At 46.2% G+C, this 15,300-nt stretch overlaps 2 protein-coding genes across 4 annotated transcripts; one reads left to right on the top strand and one right to left on the bottom strand.

Moving 5' to 3' along the window:
* Nucleotides 1-6,563: 6,563 nt before the first annotated feature.
* Nucleotides 6,564-8,117, top strand: LOC123099346 (WRKY transcription factor WRKY24). 2 transcript variants are annotated; one of them, XM_044521517.1, is made up of 3 exons: nt 6,564-6,741; nt 7,214-7,375; nt 7,487-8,115. In XM_044521517.1, the coding sequence occupies exons 1-3, from the start codon at nt 6,707-6,709 to the stop codon at nt 7,704-7,706; spliced, it is 417 nt and encodes a 138-aa protein (XP_044377452.1). In that variant the 5' UTR covers nt 6,564-6,706; the 3' UTR covers nt 7,707-8,115. The 2 variants fall into 2 exon arrangements, with proteins under 2 accessions (XP_044377452.1, XP_044377453.1); XM_044521518.1 differs by having other exon boundaries at nt 6,612-6,735; nt 7,487-8,117.
* Nucleotides 8,118-9,148: 1,031 nt separating this feature from the next.
* On the bottom strand, nt 9,149-13,802 carry LOC123095622 (TATA-box-binding protein 2). Of its 2 annotated transcripts, XM_044517148.1 has the most exons (9): nt 13,489-13,802; nt 12,453-12,540; nt 11,616-11,687; nt 10,947-10,997; nt 10,822-10,866; nt 10,626-10,718; nt 10,416-10,517; nt 10,259-10,332; nt 9,149-9,720 (listed from the first exon to the last, which is right to left on the bottom strand). In XM_044517148.1, coding segments are annotated over exons 1-9 (603 nt in total). In that variant the 5' UTR covers nt 13,566-13,802; the 3' UTR covers nt 9,149-9,719. The 2 variants fall into 2 exon arrangements, with proteins under 2 accessions (XP_044373083.1, XP_044373084.1); XM_044517149.1 differs by lacking the exon at nt 10,259-10,332.
* Nucleotides 13,803-15,300: the final 1,498 nt, after the last annotated feature.

The raw sequence follows: 15,300 nt of genomic DNA, 5'->3' as shown, positions 1-15,300 counted from the left end.
CTTAGCCTGATCATCGTTGTATGACTCCTCAAGAGCCAAACGATGACCACGCTCTTCGTCAAGAGCATTGGAGAGATCCGAAATCTCATCGGCATAGTCACGACTATGCCCCTCCATCTTAGAGATGGTGTCTTCGTGAGCCTCGATCATGTCATTGGCTTCACCAAGTTGTTCCAAGAGAGCAACGAAGTGCTTCTTGGATTTGCCCTTGAGTTTACCCATAAAGGTCTCAAACTCATTTTCCTCCACATTTGTCCCCTCATGTTCACCAATGCTATCCGTCGAAGAAGGATGATTAATGATGGTAGTTTTGATGTTGGGGGTTACCTTGTTGGTGGCTTTAGCCATGAGGCACTTGGCGGCGATGTTCTCATTGGGTGAGTCGAAGAGAGACATCCGTGGAGTCATCGCAATGGCCACAGAGGCCATGGCAACCGACTCACCATCTTCATCATCGTCGTCATCCTTGTTGTACTCTTCTTGTACGACTAATGCCTTGGGAGGAGTCTTCTTGGTGAAGTTGCTCTTGTTGGGGAACGACTTGGCCTTGTCCTTTCGGATGAGCTTGCCACCATTGTCTTCCCTCTTCTCGTAAGGGCACTCCGCAACAAAGTGGCTCACATTACCACAATTGAAGCAAGTCCTCACCCGTTGCTTGCCCTTTGCGCCACTTGAATTGTTCTTGTTGAAGTTTGGCCTTGAGTTCTTCTTGCTCCAAAATTGCCTTGAAGCAAGAGCCATGTGTTCATGATAGGCATACTTCGTATCTTCGAGGTTGCCCTCCTCTTCTTCCTCTTCATCCTCTTCCTCCATACTAACCTTGGCCTTTAGAGCAAGGTTGGGCTTCTTTACTCTTTGAGAGCGAAGAACCGCATTGTCGGCGGTCTTGTCCAAGATGCTCATAGCAACGAACTCATCCGACACTTCACTTGAGGACAAGGTGTGGAAGTCCGGCCTTTGACGAATGACGGAGGACATGGCTTTGTGGTAGGGCATCATTGCCTTGAGGAAGTTGCGCTTGATCCAATTGTCATCCGTGTCTTTACTTCCATGATCTCGGAGAGAGACCGCGAGTTTGGTTACTCTCCGAAAAAGCTCACGAGGTTCTTCATCTTCTTTCATTGCAAACTCATCGGCTTCATCTTGCACCACTTCATAGTTGGAGCGTTGAATGCTTGCGCTTCCCCGATAGAGGGAAACAACTTGGAGCCAAGCATCTTTGGCCACGGTGTAGGGCCGGAGATGAGGAAGATCTTCGGGTGGGATTGCTTCTTGGATGATGAAGAGAGCATTCTCATTCAATTGATGATCCACAACTTCTCTAGGAGTGAAGTTACTTCGGTCATGCAGATAAAAACCTTCTTCAATGATTCTCCAAAGGTTAGTGTTCACATGATTTAAATGACGCTTAAAACGATAGACCCAAGAATCAAAATCTACATTCTTCTCAATCTTCGGAGCCGGGCCGGCATGATTCAAATGAGTGGAAGGGAGCGGTCCACCATAGACAGGTGGAGGTTCCACATGGGCAAAGATGCCGGTGCCATTTTTACCACTAGAAGAGGGAGCTTTCTCGCTAGTAGCTTCCCCTTTGTCGGAGGTAGCATCCGTCACCTTGTTGGCGGGATCACTCACTTTTAATGGTTTTCGACCTCAGTAGTATTGGCGGGATCACTCGCCTTGTTGGCGGGTTCGACCATGGGAAAAGTTTAAGCCCTTCTAAGTATTTATTAAAAATGCTTTCGACCTCGGTAATCATGGAGGTTTTCAATGTGTCCAACGCCACATTTAATTCCTCACGAGAGATCGCGGTTCCCCCATCTCCCGTAGATGAGACCGGATTCACACCGGAGTGCTCCTCCACACCGTCTACGACGTCAACCATACTCTTCGGACGACAAAGTCCTTAATAGAGAGACGACGCTCTGATACCAATTGAAAGGATAGATATAGTTGACTAGAGGGGGAGTGAATAGGCAACTAACAATTTTTAGCTTTTCTTTACCAATTTAAACTTTGCATCAAAGTAGGTTGTCTAGATATGCAACTAGGTGAGCGAAAATGGAGCTTAGAGCAACAATGGAGCTTGGAGGTGGAAAAGGTGGTCAACTAGAGGAGGAAGACACCCCTTATATAGTGGGAGAACAAATCCGACCGTTATCCACCAACTCAGCTACGCAGCGCGGTATTACCGCACCTGAGACGCGGTACTACCGCAGGGGCACGCGGTACTACCGCACCTGAGACGCGGTACTACCGCACCTGAGGCGCGGTACTACCGCAGGGGTACGTGGTACTACCGCAGAGCCCCGCGGTACTACCGCCCACGCGGCAGTGACCAGAACAGCCACACAGCACTACGGCAGAGGGCGGTAGTACTGCTGGCGCGGTACTACCGCTCCCCCTTGCGGTACTACCGCAAGGCAGGGGCTGTCTAGGGATGGGAAGGCACGGATATAAAAAATTACATCCGTGGCTACTTTCGCAGAGTTGGAGTCGATGCAAAAACCCGACGCGGTAGTACCGTAAGCCAGCCACGGTACTACCGCGCGAGGTGCGGATGTAAAAAATTACATCCGCCCCTTACAGCCGCGTAGTTGCGGAACTAAGCAGGGACCACGGTACTACCGCTTACCAGAAGCGGTACTACTGTGGGGCCTTGCGGTACTACCGCACCAGCGGGCGGTACTACCGCAAGGTCCTGCGGTACTACCGCTCTAACGAGCAGTACTACCGCACTTCCTAATTCGGCAAACAAGAGCTATAATTGCATAGACAAGGAAAATTTAGGATGCTCCAAAGGCAAGAGGAAAGGAGGTGCAAGGGACGATGTGTACGTGATGAATCCACCCAACCTTTCCAAAGCGGACCCCCTCTTAATAGTACGGTTTCCCTACGACTCAATACCACCGAAAAGAACCGAAGAGAAACGCCGTCTTTTATAGCCTTTGAGGGGAGCCCAATCATCTTGTGCCTAGTCAATATATCTGAAATATTTGATGCACATGATTAGTCCGGAAAAGCATTGTCATCAATCACCAAAACCAACTAAGGGATAAAAATGCCCTTACACCGGGGTTGCCTAAAATATCCATATACTTTCACACATGGCGTACGGGAAAAAGACAAAAACGTATTTCTAAAATGGGCCCATTTTTTGTTGTTGGGCCGGAATTTTGTTTTTTCTGTACGGCCTTCAAATCACAAAAATTTAAAATGATTTTTTTCACACGTGCATGCGGGAATCATACAAGTTTCCGCGGAATTTTTTCAAAATTTTCTGAAACTTTGAAATATGACTTTTGATTTTATCTTTTTCAAAATACCGAGCTCCTTGGAGGCCTCCGTTGGCATTGTCCGTGTCCCTGTCACTGTTCCTTCCGTACCGCCAGTGTGCCCGTCTAGCGTCGGCTGTCACTAACAAAGTAGTCAACGATAGTTCTACTCCAAGAAAAGTATAGGAAACATATTCTTTGTCTGTCACTGAAGCACGTACGTACTGCTAGATTTTCCCCAAGTCGCCGCCTTGTTGCGCCAACACCGACCAGGGTCGTCCGAGCTCAATGGACGCCAGTATGCCACCATTCATTCCCCGTCCGTCCGGTTGCTATATCATTCGTGAGTACTCTGACCCGACCTTTCGCCGGAAGATGGAGGTCGGCAACTCGGCATGCCCGGTAGGCGGACAGGGACACGGCGACTCGCAGCCTTACCTTACCTTACCTAGCCGCGCGGATACTCTCGCCGTCTTGCATGAGTTGAAGAATCAAAACTCAATCAGCTGTTGCACACCGTGTTGCCGGCATCTATCCCAGCCACCTTGTTGTCACTCTGGCCGCGGCACTGGCGTTATGTGGCGTCGCCGGCCCGCGGGGAGGGAGCATGCAGAAGCCGACGCCTCTGCTTGACGACCCCGACGACTGGACTCTGGGCGGAGCTTTCTCGGCGGTTTCTCGCCGTCGTCGTCCACTCTGCAGAAAAGCAAGCGCGCGGCAGGGAAGCAACGAGGAAACGGGCCGCTTGCTTGCTTTGTTCCGAGCAAGCCGGCCGGCCGGCGTCGGCGGGGGCAGCAGTGCAGCACGATCGAGGAGGCGACGACTCTCCGTGCATGGAATGCAAGAAAACATGGATACTAGCTAGTGCTGCATGTGGCTAATTTGGTAGTACTCCTTTTAAGATTGAGAGCCAAAGAAAAGCAACACGTACGTTGCATAGGAGTATCACTTTATCACCCATGTGTTAAGAGCTATAAGAAGAAAAGTTTCCATGGACGGAGGGTCAATGATGGACAGATAATCGACCGGTGCATCCATATGCCATTTAATTTGCTGTAGACCGATCTTGATTTGGCCCCACCAGAATTTCCCTAGTTTCACTAAATTCTTGTAGAAAATATTTTCATAATATATATGTTTAATGTTGTACCCCCTTTGTAAATTTTTATAAGACGTTTTAGGTCGAATAGATTTTAGTGTAATTTTCTATAAAATTTGCCTAGTTCACATCTAGATATTTTTTAAGGATGTCACATCTAAACTCCCACAAATATATATTGCAGCAACAAGAAAAAAAACTACTCCCTCCGTCTAGGTGAGTAAGTCATCTTACGAAAACCAAATAATCTCAAAACACTTAGGCGCGCTGCATTAACTCCCACTCTATTTTTTGTTTCTTGAAATAAATAAAGGAATCAACCAATAAGAGATGTGGAGTGTGTCTGCTTTTAATGACTTGAGGCTACCAAACACGACATGCAGTGGTCAGTTCATTGCATGCAATGCTATTAATTAGCAAACGAACATTAACTTCTCTTGTTTTTCCCTCTGCCTTGGTCACGGTGCACAACCTAAGATGACTTACTCACCTAGACAGAGGGAGTAGGACAAATAAAATAAACCACAAACAGAGTGGACATCAGCTTAGATGTGACATATATATGCTGGTCAAACTTAAAAGGGAGTTCAATTTCAATTAACTTGGAACAGTGGGACAAAGAGAAGCCACCTCGGGTTATCAGATATAAACAAGCGACACCAAATTTACCAAGGTTCGACCCTCACTGTATGAGTAACAAAATCATGCTCCTGCTTCTATGTGACTATATCACCAAATGGGTTACGATGATGGTGTGCAAGATGTACTCAGCGAGCTGGCAGTCAACTCATCGAGTTGGGGGTGGACAATCTAGACAGAGTATCTAGATGGGATCTGCTGATTGTGCTAATAATTGCATGATAGCTAAGGGTTCCCGGAGTTCTTGGAGAGGTTGAAGATGCCTGCTCGTTTATGGTCACCTGATGCAACACAAATTGTGTATCCACAAAAGTTATACTACCATTAAAAACCAGGACGTTTAATTTTTTTAATGGCATCATTTTTATAATATATAACTCGTAAGTATTATATTGATCGAATTATTTATCTAGCTAGGGTTACCGAGCCTAATAAACCGAAAAGGACGTAGTAACTAATACTCCGTAAAAGTTTTCACCATCCACACACAGAAGATTTTTACCAAGACAAGAGGAAGGAAGCTCCATGTGGGCAGCATCGAAGGTGAAGCGAAGCCCGTTGGATCCAGCGCCAGCATCAATGACTCCAAACTAATCGGCCCAACTGATCGCCGAGGCAGCTTCTCGGAACAAGCGAGCGCCCGCGCGCGCCATGCATGCATGGCCAGGAAAGGTTCCCTGACGTGACGCACCGCGGCCGACGTCAGGCCGCTGATCAGTACGGGCGTGCGCTAACGGAATTAAAGCCGCCGTCACGGCAGTGAATCGATCCTCCATGTGATCCGTGGGTGAATTTGCATGCCATGCATCCACGAGGCCCTATATATTTTATGTGAGCGGATCACATCACACAGTGGCACCACCTGCCAATTAAGCATATGGCTAGCTCTAGTTGCACCTTGCCTGGTTCAATGGATGCAGCATTATCTATGTTTTCTGGATCAATTCTTCTGGGTAATATTTTTGGACTCCTTGCAAGCGAAGTAGACCCGTTGATAGCGAGGCCACATCAAGATTTTTCATGTGCTGCAAGCCTGCAACTAAAAAAATCGGTTTACTGCGTGCGTGCGCGTGTGTATGTACTTTGTGCTCACTGCTTATAAAATGATCCTTTTCTATTTTTTAGAAAAATTATTGAAAATTAAACTTGATCAGATGGCTGTGGATTTCGAATCGGCAATAACAAATTTTTTTTGACATAGATTGATTTCACTAAGCTATATATTTTTGTCCGCGGGAATCACTAAGCTATATAGAATCACTAGTAGCGCACTTGAAACTAGGGCCCGAGATGTAAATTTGGTAATACTCATAGTAGTACGTGCACAACATCACGCTAGCTAATTTTGCTGAATCAGCTGGGTAGCTAGGGTAGGACAGAGCGTGTGACCCAAAGTTTTCTTGGTCTCAGACGACGTTAACACGCGCGCGTTGCATCGTTGAAGCTTCCATTTGAACAAAAAATAACCTCGATTGATACCCCAAAGCTTCTCATCCACTAGTAGCTAGTACTCCGATCCCTCGACACACACCCCCCACCCCCACCCCACCCCTCTCTCTTGTGTATATATATACACTCTCTTCTGCAACTAGCCGAAGCTCACAGCCCCCCATCCGTTCATGTAGCTACTAGTAGTTAGCAACAGCGTGAGCATGGAAGCACTCCGGTGACCCGCTCCTCGTCGGTTTCCGCCATGGCCTCAACCTCACAGCCGCCCACAACGTATGAGTATGACCCCTCACGCCTTCTCTCTCTCTCTGGCTCTGTAGATCTCTGTGTGAAGATATCTAACTTAATTTGTGTTGGAGTTTTTGGCTAAACCAATTCGGTTTTAGGGTTATCAACTTGATTATACATGACTAGCCTAATTAATTTGTTGTCGTGGTCGATCGTTTACGGTTTCTCCAAACATATCCACAGGGGATATATATCTCCTTCACCAAGCCGGCCGCCGAGCAAAACAAAAGAAGCGTCCCTTTCGTAGGAATCATTCGTTCATGCATCCTCCCTTGATCTGCTCCAAATCCTTGTGTGCTCTGAATCTGATTGTCTCGATCGAGTTTTTATTTTAGCTAGTAGCTAGCTAGATTCATGCATGTCCCTGTTTTCTTGGTCAGATTAGTTGCAAGTGCTCTCGTTCATTCATGTACACGATGATCCATGAGAGTTATATTTCTATGTATCGTTGGTTAATTTGCAGAGGGAACGAAGGAGGTGAGCGAGGTCATCATGGCGACGAGGAGGAGCAGCAGCAGGGAGCTTGGGCGGAGGCAGCCGGCGGCCAGCCGCTGGTGATGCCGGAGGACGGGTACCAGTGGAAGAAGTACGGCCAGAAGTTCATCAAGAACATCCAGAAAATCAGGTACGTAGACGGAAGTAAACGATGCATGTCGATCTGCCGGCCGGCCAACACCTTGTGGGAAATCCTAGTGCTGATAACGAAGGGCGCGCGGCGGTGCGGCGCATTGTGCAGGAGCTACTTCCGGTGCCGCGACAAGCGGTGCGGCGCCAAGAAGAAGGTGGAGTGGCAGCCGGGCGACCCCAACCTCCGCGTCGTCTACGACGGCGCCCACCAGCACGGCTCCCCGTCGTCAAACGGCGGTGGTCAGGACGCCGACGGCGCCGCCAACCGGTACGATCTCAGCACCCAGTACTTCGGCGGGGCCGGCGCCCCCACGCCGCAGACGCAGTGACCGGACCACCGGCGACGCACGGACGACGGGCGCCTTGCCTTGCCTTGCCGGCCGACTGACTGGTGCCGCCGGCCGATGGCGCCATCAGGTGGACGCATGCATGGTAGCCGTTGAACGGCCGGCGGTGGCGGTGCCGGGGCGCCGCCGGTGCAGCGCTGTCGACGGTGTAGGTGGCAGATTATCTGTGGTCAACGTGATTACAACACGTGCACTAGCTGGCTGGTTGAGCGGTCGCACTGCTACGACTAGTAGTATACTTGCACTGTAGTAGCTCCGTTTGTTTCCTGTATGTATGTACGATTAGTTCAACTCCGGTACCTGAGGCCGCGAGTGCATCAGCATTCATTAGCAGTAACACCTGAGGCTGTCACGCCAAATGTAGTGCAAGTGGATCGGATCGCTGAGTTGACTCTTCAAAGCCTTCTTGCTATGCTTGCTTGCCCTCATCCTCATGGCGCCACAACACGGCCGACTATTAAAACCCAACACAAGGCTTTTTCTTCCGAAAAGAATAGGATCTCTACCATTATAAATTCATCGAAAAGTACAAAGCACGATAAAAATTACATCTAGGTGTCCAGACTAACGAACAACCACTGCGGCCGTCAGAATGAGCCGCTGACTTGTCGCTATCCCCGCTCTCATACTGGGACCGGCTTGACCTTGTGCACGTGCCCGTAAGGATTAGCATCCCGGAGCCGTAGTCGTTGTTGTTGGACCCTTGAATCGATCTGAAGAACCTGACACCAAATCTTGCCATCGCATACGCACGACGAAAAACTCTAACCTCGCCGCCTTGAGGAGCTGGCAGGAATCTACGCCGGAGCACCGTATAATCGGACCCGACGGATGAACTTGAGGAGGATCGGAGTGCAAAAGACTACTCAAAAAAGCGTCACCATCCATCCAAGCACTACCCCAGGGAGAACTAAAACCAAAACCTATCTACTAGCCGAAGCCGAGGCACCAAGACTCCCCTCCCCTCCACCGACCGTTGAAGCGGCTAATCCATGGACTTGCCGGTGTAGATCGGTGAGAGGAAGGTTTTCCCTTTGTCGCCTTGCGAACCCAGAGCTTGATGTCGTCCAAGTACCTGAGTGGGCATGTAGCCGATCAAACCCATCATCCCCTAGGAGGCAACAAGCAGAAGCCAATGAAGTAAGAAGGGGTCAACTACATGAGCCGACTGTGGAAAAAAAAAATGTTACAGTCACCTCTTCTGACCCGTTTGATCAAAATCCAATGGCTGAAAGTCGTTTGCGCCTTGCCTTCCTGCCCTGCCTCAGACCCTCTACCTGCGTCGCCGTTGTCTTTGGCTCAGGCTCGACCGATGGCGACAGCGGAGCTGGCACTGTGCACAAGGTTCAACTGCCGTGCAAAAGAAAACCCTGATTCTTCAATGAAGCAGGCAAGGAAGCACCATGGGTATGCCGCAAACACAATGGGGCAACCAAGAAATCTAGACCAACATACAACAGTTTCGCTATTCATTGTCATGCAAGTTGGAACATCACAATGAGTACAAACGGCAATAAAAAGAAAAGGGACACACATAGGTAGGAGTACATAATACAGATTGCCCAATATGACATCGTCTAACAACATCAGCCTTCTCATCATTGTACCTACGGCATGAAAACTACACCGTGCAGTGCAGCGCAGTTCACCGTAAGTACTCAGAAAAGACTCAAAGCACGCAGAGCTCATCTCCCAAGTTGCCTTGTTGCACATTGTCTTCTGTGCAGGTCACATATAAACTCTACTCGGAATTAAGACCCGTGATGACCAACTCTTCGGTCGATCACAAGGCAGACCTATTATCATCATCATCATCATCAGGAGACCAAATGGATAAGACGTCTCGAGCCTCCATCCACGACATCAAAGCTCGCATCAAATTGCAACATGCTATGGGCTCCTCCAGACTATATATGTACAGTTAAAATTAGCAGTCACGGCTCTCAAGGTGGCAAAATCCCACGGGACCTTGTAGTTGTGAATCAGGTGAGTTAATCTGCAAGCAGAGACAAACAAGAAACAATCAGTTTTACTTCAAATCTGAAAAATTAAAATGCACCCAAACATCTGCAAGGAAAAAGGACGCATAGCCCTAAGTCAGTCAACCAGACAGTATTATTATTACATAAATTGCATATAGCAATCTAAGCCACAGCAACGCCACCTAAGTAGAGAGATGAAGGCACTGGAAATCAACTTTACACGTTCTCATCAACCTCCATGCAAGAAAACTTAAAAGTCCAAAGAAAAGCATGAGCATGCTGCTCCAAAACAAGACATGTTAAATGACCAACTACAATCATAATATTCAAGAATTCGAAAATTCAAAAAAATGCTTCAAGAATTTGCAATGTACAGTTGCTCTATATTATAAAAAATATCCAAAAGGTTTCTCACTACCATATGACACATGCACATATCAACTGCAACTATCCACCAAAATGCTCAAACTTTAACAACTGAACAAGAGATCTCCTTATTTTACTAGGTTTCTAGCGCACGGCAAACATAACATTGTCAATAATAGTGCATACCATTGCTGAACTTTTCTGAACTCTGTGAGTACAGGATATATATTTTCAAAGGCAGTGTATGTCTCTTCTCTCACCTGGAAAGACAACAGTTTTAGTGTCTTTCAGATGTACTAAAAGAATAGCCAATGGAAGTATATGTACAGTAAAAGACTGCTACCTTTGCCCCGGTCAAGACAATCTTGCCTGAAACAAAAATCAGAAGAACAATCTTCGGTTGCTTCATTCGATAGATCAGACCAGGAAAAAGTTCCGGCTCATACTGAAAACCAAACAACGAAAAGGTGAACATCACTCAACTTACGCTCGAGAATAACAGCAACATGCACACGCAGAGGTTCTCAAAGGGACATGGAATCATTCAACTTACACTTGAGAAAGCACCATGAGAATATGCAAGGCCCTCCAGTCTAATTGGAAATTTAACATCACAGGAGCCAACGATATTCTGAATCTTAAAATCCTGATATAGCACAAATGTTAGGACTGTCTCACGAGATGAAATTGGTCAGAGCACAGGTGTACTCATGAAATCATGAGAACTATTACATGCCTGGAACAGTTACCTTGAATTTAGCTGGAAAGCCAAGTTTCTGAATGATACGAGCATACTGGGAACAACATTGTGTGTTAGACTTCAGAAACCTCTCAGACAGCATATACCAAATAATCGAAGCAAACAATGGAATACCTTTCTTGCTGCAAGCTTGGATTGTTGTTCGCTCTTTGCTCCAGTACATACCTGCAACAGGACTTGCGTTAACATAAGTAAAGATGGACGGCTAGTTGTATACATGGTGGTAGTTCTCTGAAACTTGGTACACTTTTCAATCAATAAGACAACCAAAGTTCCTTTCTTCAAAAATAACAATAAATATCTTTCTTCCAGCTGAGAATTGCCATAAGATTAGTGATGACAACCAAGAGTTTATTTGAATAAAGATTTCGATCCAAATAACATTCAAAGTCATCTTTCATTGCAAATTATCCTTCCACAGATACTGGAGTACATCATTTTAGGGTTCATCTATTGCGGATAAACAGGAGATATTGATGATGCTTAACGGCAATGAAATTAAGCTACGGGTAACCGCTCATTCCATTAGTGGAACAGAGTAATTAGTTATCTACAAAAATAAGAACATAATTTCTTGTGCATGCAAATTTTAACTTGCACATTTATAAAAGAGTACAAATTAGGTATAAATTTATTAATGTGGTACATGTGGCGATTGAAAAACTAAATAAAACAATTCTAACCGGTGGCAGTGCAAGTGTGCAACAGCAGCTCATGAAAATAGGCATTCTAATAGTCAAGAACATACAAGCTTATAAGTGCTCAAGTGAAGTTGGACCATACCATTTTACCCGACGCGAATATCAGTGCTGTAGTTTTTGGTTCTCTTATTCTCATGATAACTGCAGCAAAACGCTGTATGAAGAGAAAAGTAAACAAACAAAAGCATTAACACATGGAACAGAACAACTAAGTTACATAAAACAGGACGTATCACCAGAAAATACGCAGATAATCAAGTTGCTAATATGCATACTCTCTGTATGCAACTCTATCACCGTTCACTTATTGGGTAGCAAACTCAATAGCGTATATTCAGCTTAAGACATTACATTCAATTCAACATACTCCCACTACAGTCAAGCTTTATCTGGTAACTGCAGCACATATGATATCTGCTAACTGCTGGATCTCATTTGTAGGGAAAATGAGTTCTTATTTATGTTACAAGCTGATTGCGGGGTGCATCTTTACTATCTTCCCTTAGCATTACCCTATCAAATTGAAACCATGGGGAAAAGAACAGTTTTGCGCCCTGGGCCAAAAAAAAAATTTGCCTTAAAAAAACAACTTTTTTAGATCTAAATTTGTTTTTTGAACCAGGAGCACAAAACTTGTCTTTTTTCCAGGAAAATTTATATGCAACACAAAGTACATGAACATGCACATGGTCAAAAGAAATCATAACTCTTTGGCATTTCCCAGAAAAAAAAAACTCAACCAGAAGCATGTACTCTGGGCGCAATTTCAAATTACATCATTCAAAGACCTTGGGAATGTTTGCCTTATATATGTGTTACATGGTAGCACAAATAACCTTAGAAAACAGTGATGCACGCAAATAAATAAAAAAACTTTAAGTGAAAACATGCCCACAGGAACACTGGCCAATCGTCATACCTTTGGATTATATTCTGCGTTACGTGCTTGCAGAGCTATTGCTTTGAGGTCTAACTTACAATCCAAATTGACAGTTGACACGATATTCCTGCCATAAGATAAGAGGATACACAAACAACAAACTCAATTTTCTCAATAGAAATGGCAAAAGAAGGTCATAAGCAAAACACAACATCATCTAGAAAACTACAATTACTAGCGCTGAAACATAACATGGCAATCCAACAATTTTAGACCACGCCACAAGCATTCCTCACTTGTCAACGCACAATAACAAGCAAATACACCATGCTACTAGCCTACTACTCCCTCCATTCCTAAATATTTGTCTTTTTAGAGATTTCAAATGGACTATCACATACGGATGTATATAGACATATTTTGGAGCGTAGATTCACTCATTTTGCTCCGTAGGTAGTCACTTGTTGAAATCTCTAGAAAGACAAATATTTAGGAACAGAGGGAGTTAGTACCCATGGATTAAGTTTTCACATGCTGGCTAGTACAAGTATGATTTGCTAGCAGGCAAGACTGAAAAATGTTCAACTCCCGTTGCTTCAGTGCAGAAACGCACGCTGGCCAAGGTTTTCGCCGCCTAAGTAAGTGGGTGAGGGCCAAGAAACTATCCCATCTTTGGGAACAAGGGACGAATTTTGGCATGCTTGTTGGCTCGGCAAGAGACAGAGCAAACCCTTGGGTCTCTCCCTCGCTGTGACGGATCCAAATCCTAATATCCGGGGCAAAATTGCATGTGATTAATACTTATTACTCAAACCGGTTAGACTAATTATCGCCCCTCGTACTACATCACCCAGCAATCCAGCTATCCCGGCAATTTAATTTTTTCCTGGTATGGTTGGTATGTGATTACTAGTACTACTCGAACCGATTAGCCTAATTACTGCCCCCTCTCCAGCAGGCGCCGCCCGCACCCGAAGGATCTACTAAACCAAACCAGGTCAACGAGCCACCGGCGACGGGATCTCCCCGTGCCATCGCCGGCGGCGACCCGGGGCGGGGCGGATCGGGGACTTACTGGAGCGTGGGGATGATGCCGGAGGGGTGCTTGGACAGATCCACCGGCTCGCTCCCCTCCAGCGTCGCCTCCGCCATGGCGACAGACCCCGCCCGGCCGGGCCGAATCAGAGCGGATCCGAGGCCGGAATTTGGCGGGAAGAGGCGCGCGGGCAGGAAAGGTCCGCGGAAAATTTCGAAATTTCTGGTCTTTTATAGAGATCGGAGGCAGGAGGAGCGGGGAGCGAAGAGGGGAGGGGATCTGTGTCGCGGAGGGGGAGGAGGGGAGATGCGTGCGGTGTGGTGCGGTGTGTGCGGGGGAGGAGGCGAGGTGGGATGTGGTTGGGCGTGGCCGGTGGGCCGCGTGGCTTGGTATTTATACGGGGAGCGAGGTGACCCCCTATGGCCGGTCATAATTGTTTTCCTATGTAGTACTCGGTGCATTTTGTGTTGAATTGTTTCCAAAAAGAAAATAATCGTTTTGTGACACTCCAAATTTGTATAAGGCATGTGTGTGCGGTTCACACGATGATACTAGGCTATTTTCACATTAGGTATTTGAGTCACTGGTGCCAGAGCGGGCGAGCGGGAGGGCCTTGAAAACTCGTCGTGTCCTCTTGTCCGTCTCCTCTTTGCTTACGGCTACGTTAGAAAATGATAGTCATCAAACTATGTGTCATTGCTTGTCCTAGTGGTAGCTACCTGTCATTGAATCAACTTGAAGCTTTCTCGACACTCCACGTGTTGTGCAGGTTTCGTAATAACATATCAAGATTCCACCCAGCCACGTTCAGATTCATCACTGCGTATTTATTTTCTTTGAAAAAGAAGCATCTCCTCTCGTGGATATATAACACCCTCTACCTTCTCGGTCCGCGTCAATCGCACGACTAGCTATCTTTGAATAAGATGTTCTCTCTTCCTCTACCCTCCCATCATCCGATGTTGAATGTTCAATCACATTGCACCATCCAGAAATGAGAGGCCTTGGGAACAAACCATGCCATTACGTGTCGAACAACACAAGAGTTGATTTTGCACTATGCCGAGAAGAAATACGACAATGCGCTGCAAATCATGGCTCTTCAAGTCATACAACACCTACACATAGAAGTTCAAGCTTTCATAGGGCGGTCACCAAATCCTCTTGCAATGTGACTGTGCTAGGTGGAGTAGCTTATCAAACATGGGACTAACTCATCTCTTCGTGGGAACCATGGGGGTCTATTCTAAATGTGATGGGAGATGTTTGTAGTAGCATGTAGTAACCGGATGTTTTTATGAGCAACTTTTTTTAATATTCCTATGTGATACTACATTTTGTGTTATATGGATAGTTTGTGACACGCCAAATTTGTATGAGTCATGTGTGTGTGTGGCTCATACAAGGATACTAGGCTATTTTCACTCTAGGTATGTCCCTGGCGCTAGTGGCAGGCGAGTGAGAGGTTCTTCAAAACTCGTCGTGTCATCTTGTCCGTCTCTGCGGCTATGACTGCATACATCTTGTACAAAATGATAGGCATCAAACTACATGTCATTTCTTGTCCTAGTTGTAGCTATATGTCATGGAATCGATATAAAGTCTTCTCGATCCTCCACGTGCCTTGTAGGTTTCATAATATCATATCAAGTTTCCACCCACCCACATTCAAATTTCACACTATGTATTTATACGGGGACTGGTGGGCCGGGCGGCTTGGGTATTTATACGGGGACCGAGGTGACCTCCGGTGGCCGGTCACAATTATTTTCCTACCGAGTATAGTTAGTACATTTTGTGCTATATGAATAGTTTTGTTCAAGAAAAATATTACTTTTGTGACACTCCAAA

Source organism: Triticum aestivum, chromosome 4D (assembly GCF_018294505.1).
Source record: "Triticum aestivum cultivar Chinese Spring chromosome 4D, IWGSC CS RefSeq v2.1, whole genome shotgun sequence".
Classification (NCBI taxonomy): domain Eukaryota; kingdom Viridiplantae; phylum Streptophyta; class Magnoliopsida; order Poales; family Poaceae; genus Triticum; species Triticum aestivum.
Note: the sequence above shows the minus strand (reverse complement) of the source record. Positions and strands in the feature narration are given on the sequence as shown.

Excerpts from the sequence above, each read along its gene's own strand:
- LOC123099346 (XM_044521517.1), top strand. The coding sequence starts at position 6,707 with ATGGCCTCAACCTCACAGCCGCCCACAACGTATGA. Across the intron at positions 6,742-7,213 it reads CAGCCGCCCACAACGTATGA|AGGGAACGAAGGAGGTGAGC; the intron begins GTATGACCCCTC and ends GTTAATTTGCAG. Across the intron at positions 7,376-7,486 it reads AAGAACATCCAGAAAATCAG|GAGCTACTTCCGGTGCCGCG; the intron begins GTACGTAGACGG and ends CGCATTGTGCAG.
- LOC123095622 (XM_044517148.1), bottom strand. The coding sequence starts at position 13,565 with ATGGCGGAGGCGACGCTGGAGGGGAGCGAGCCGGTGGATCTGTCCAAG. Across the intron at positions 10,867-10,946 it reads CCAAGCTTGCAGCAAGAAAG|TATGCTCGTATCATTCAGAA; the intron begins GTATTCCATTGT and ends TGTTGTTCCCAG. Across the intron at positions 10,333-10,415 it reads TTGTCTTGACCGGGGCAAAG|GTGAGAGAAGAGACATACAC; the intron begins GTAGCAGTCTTT and ends TTGTCTTTCCAG.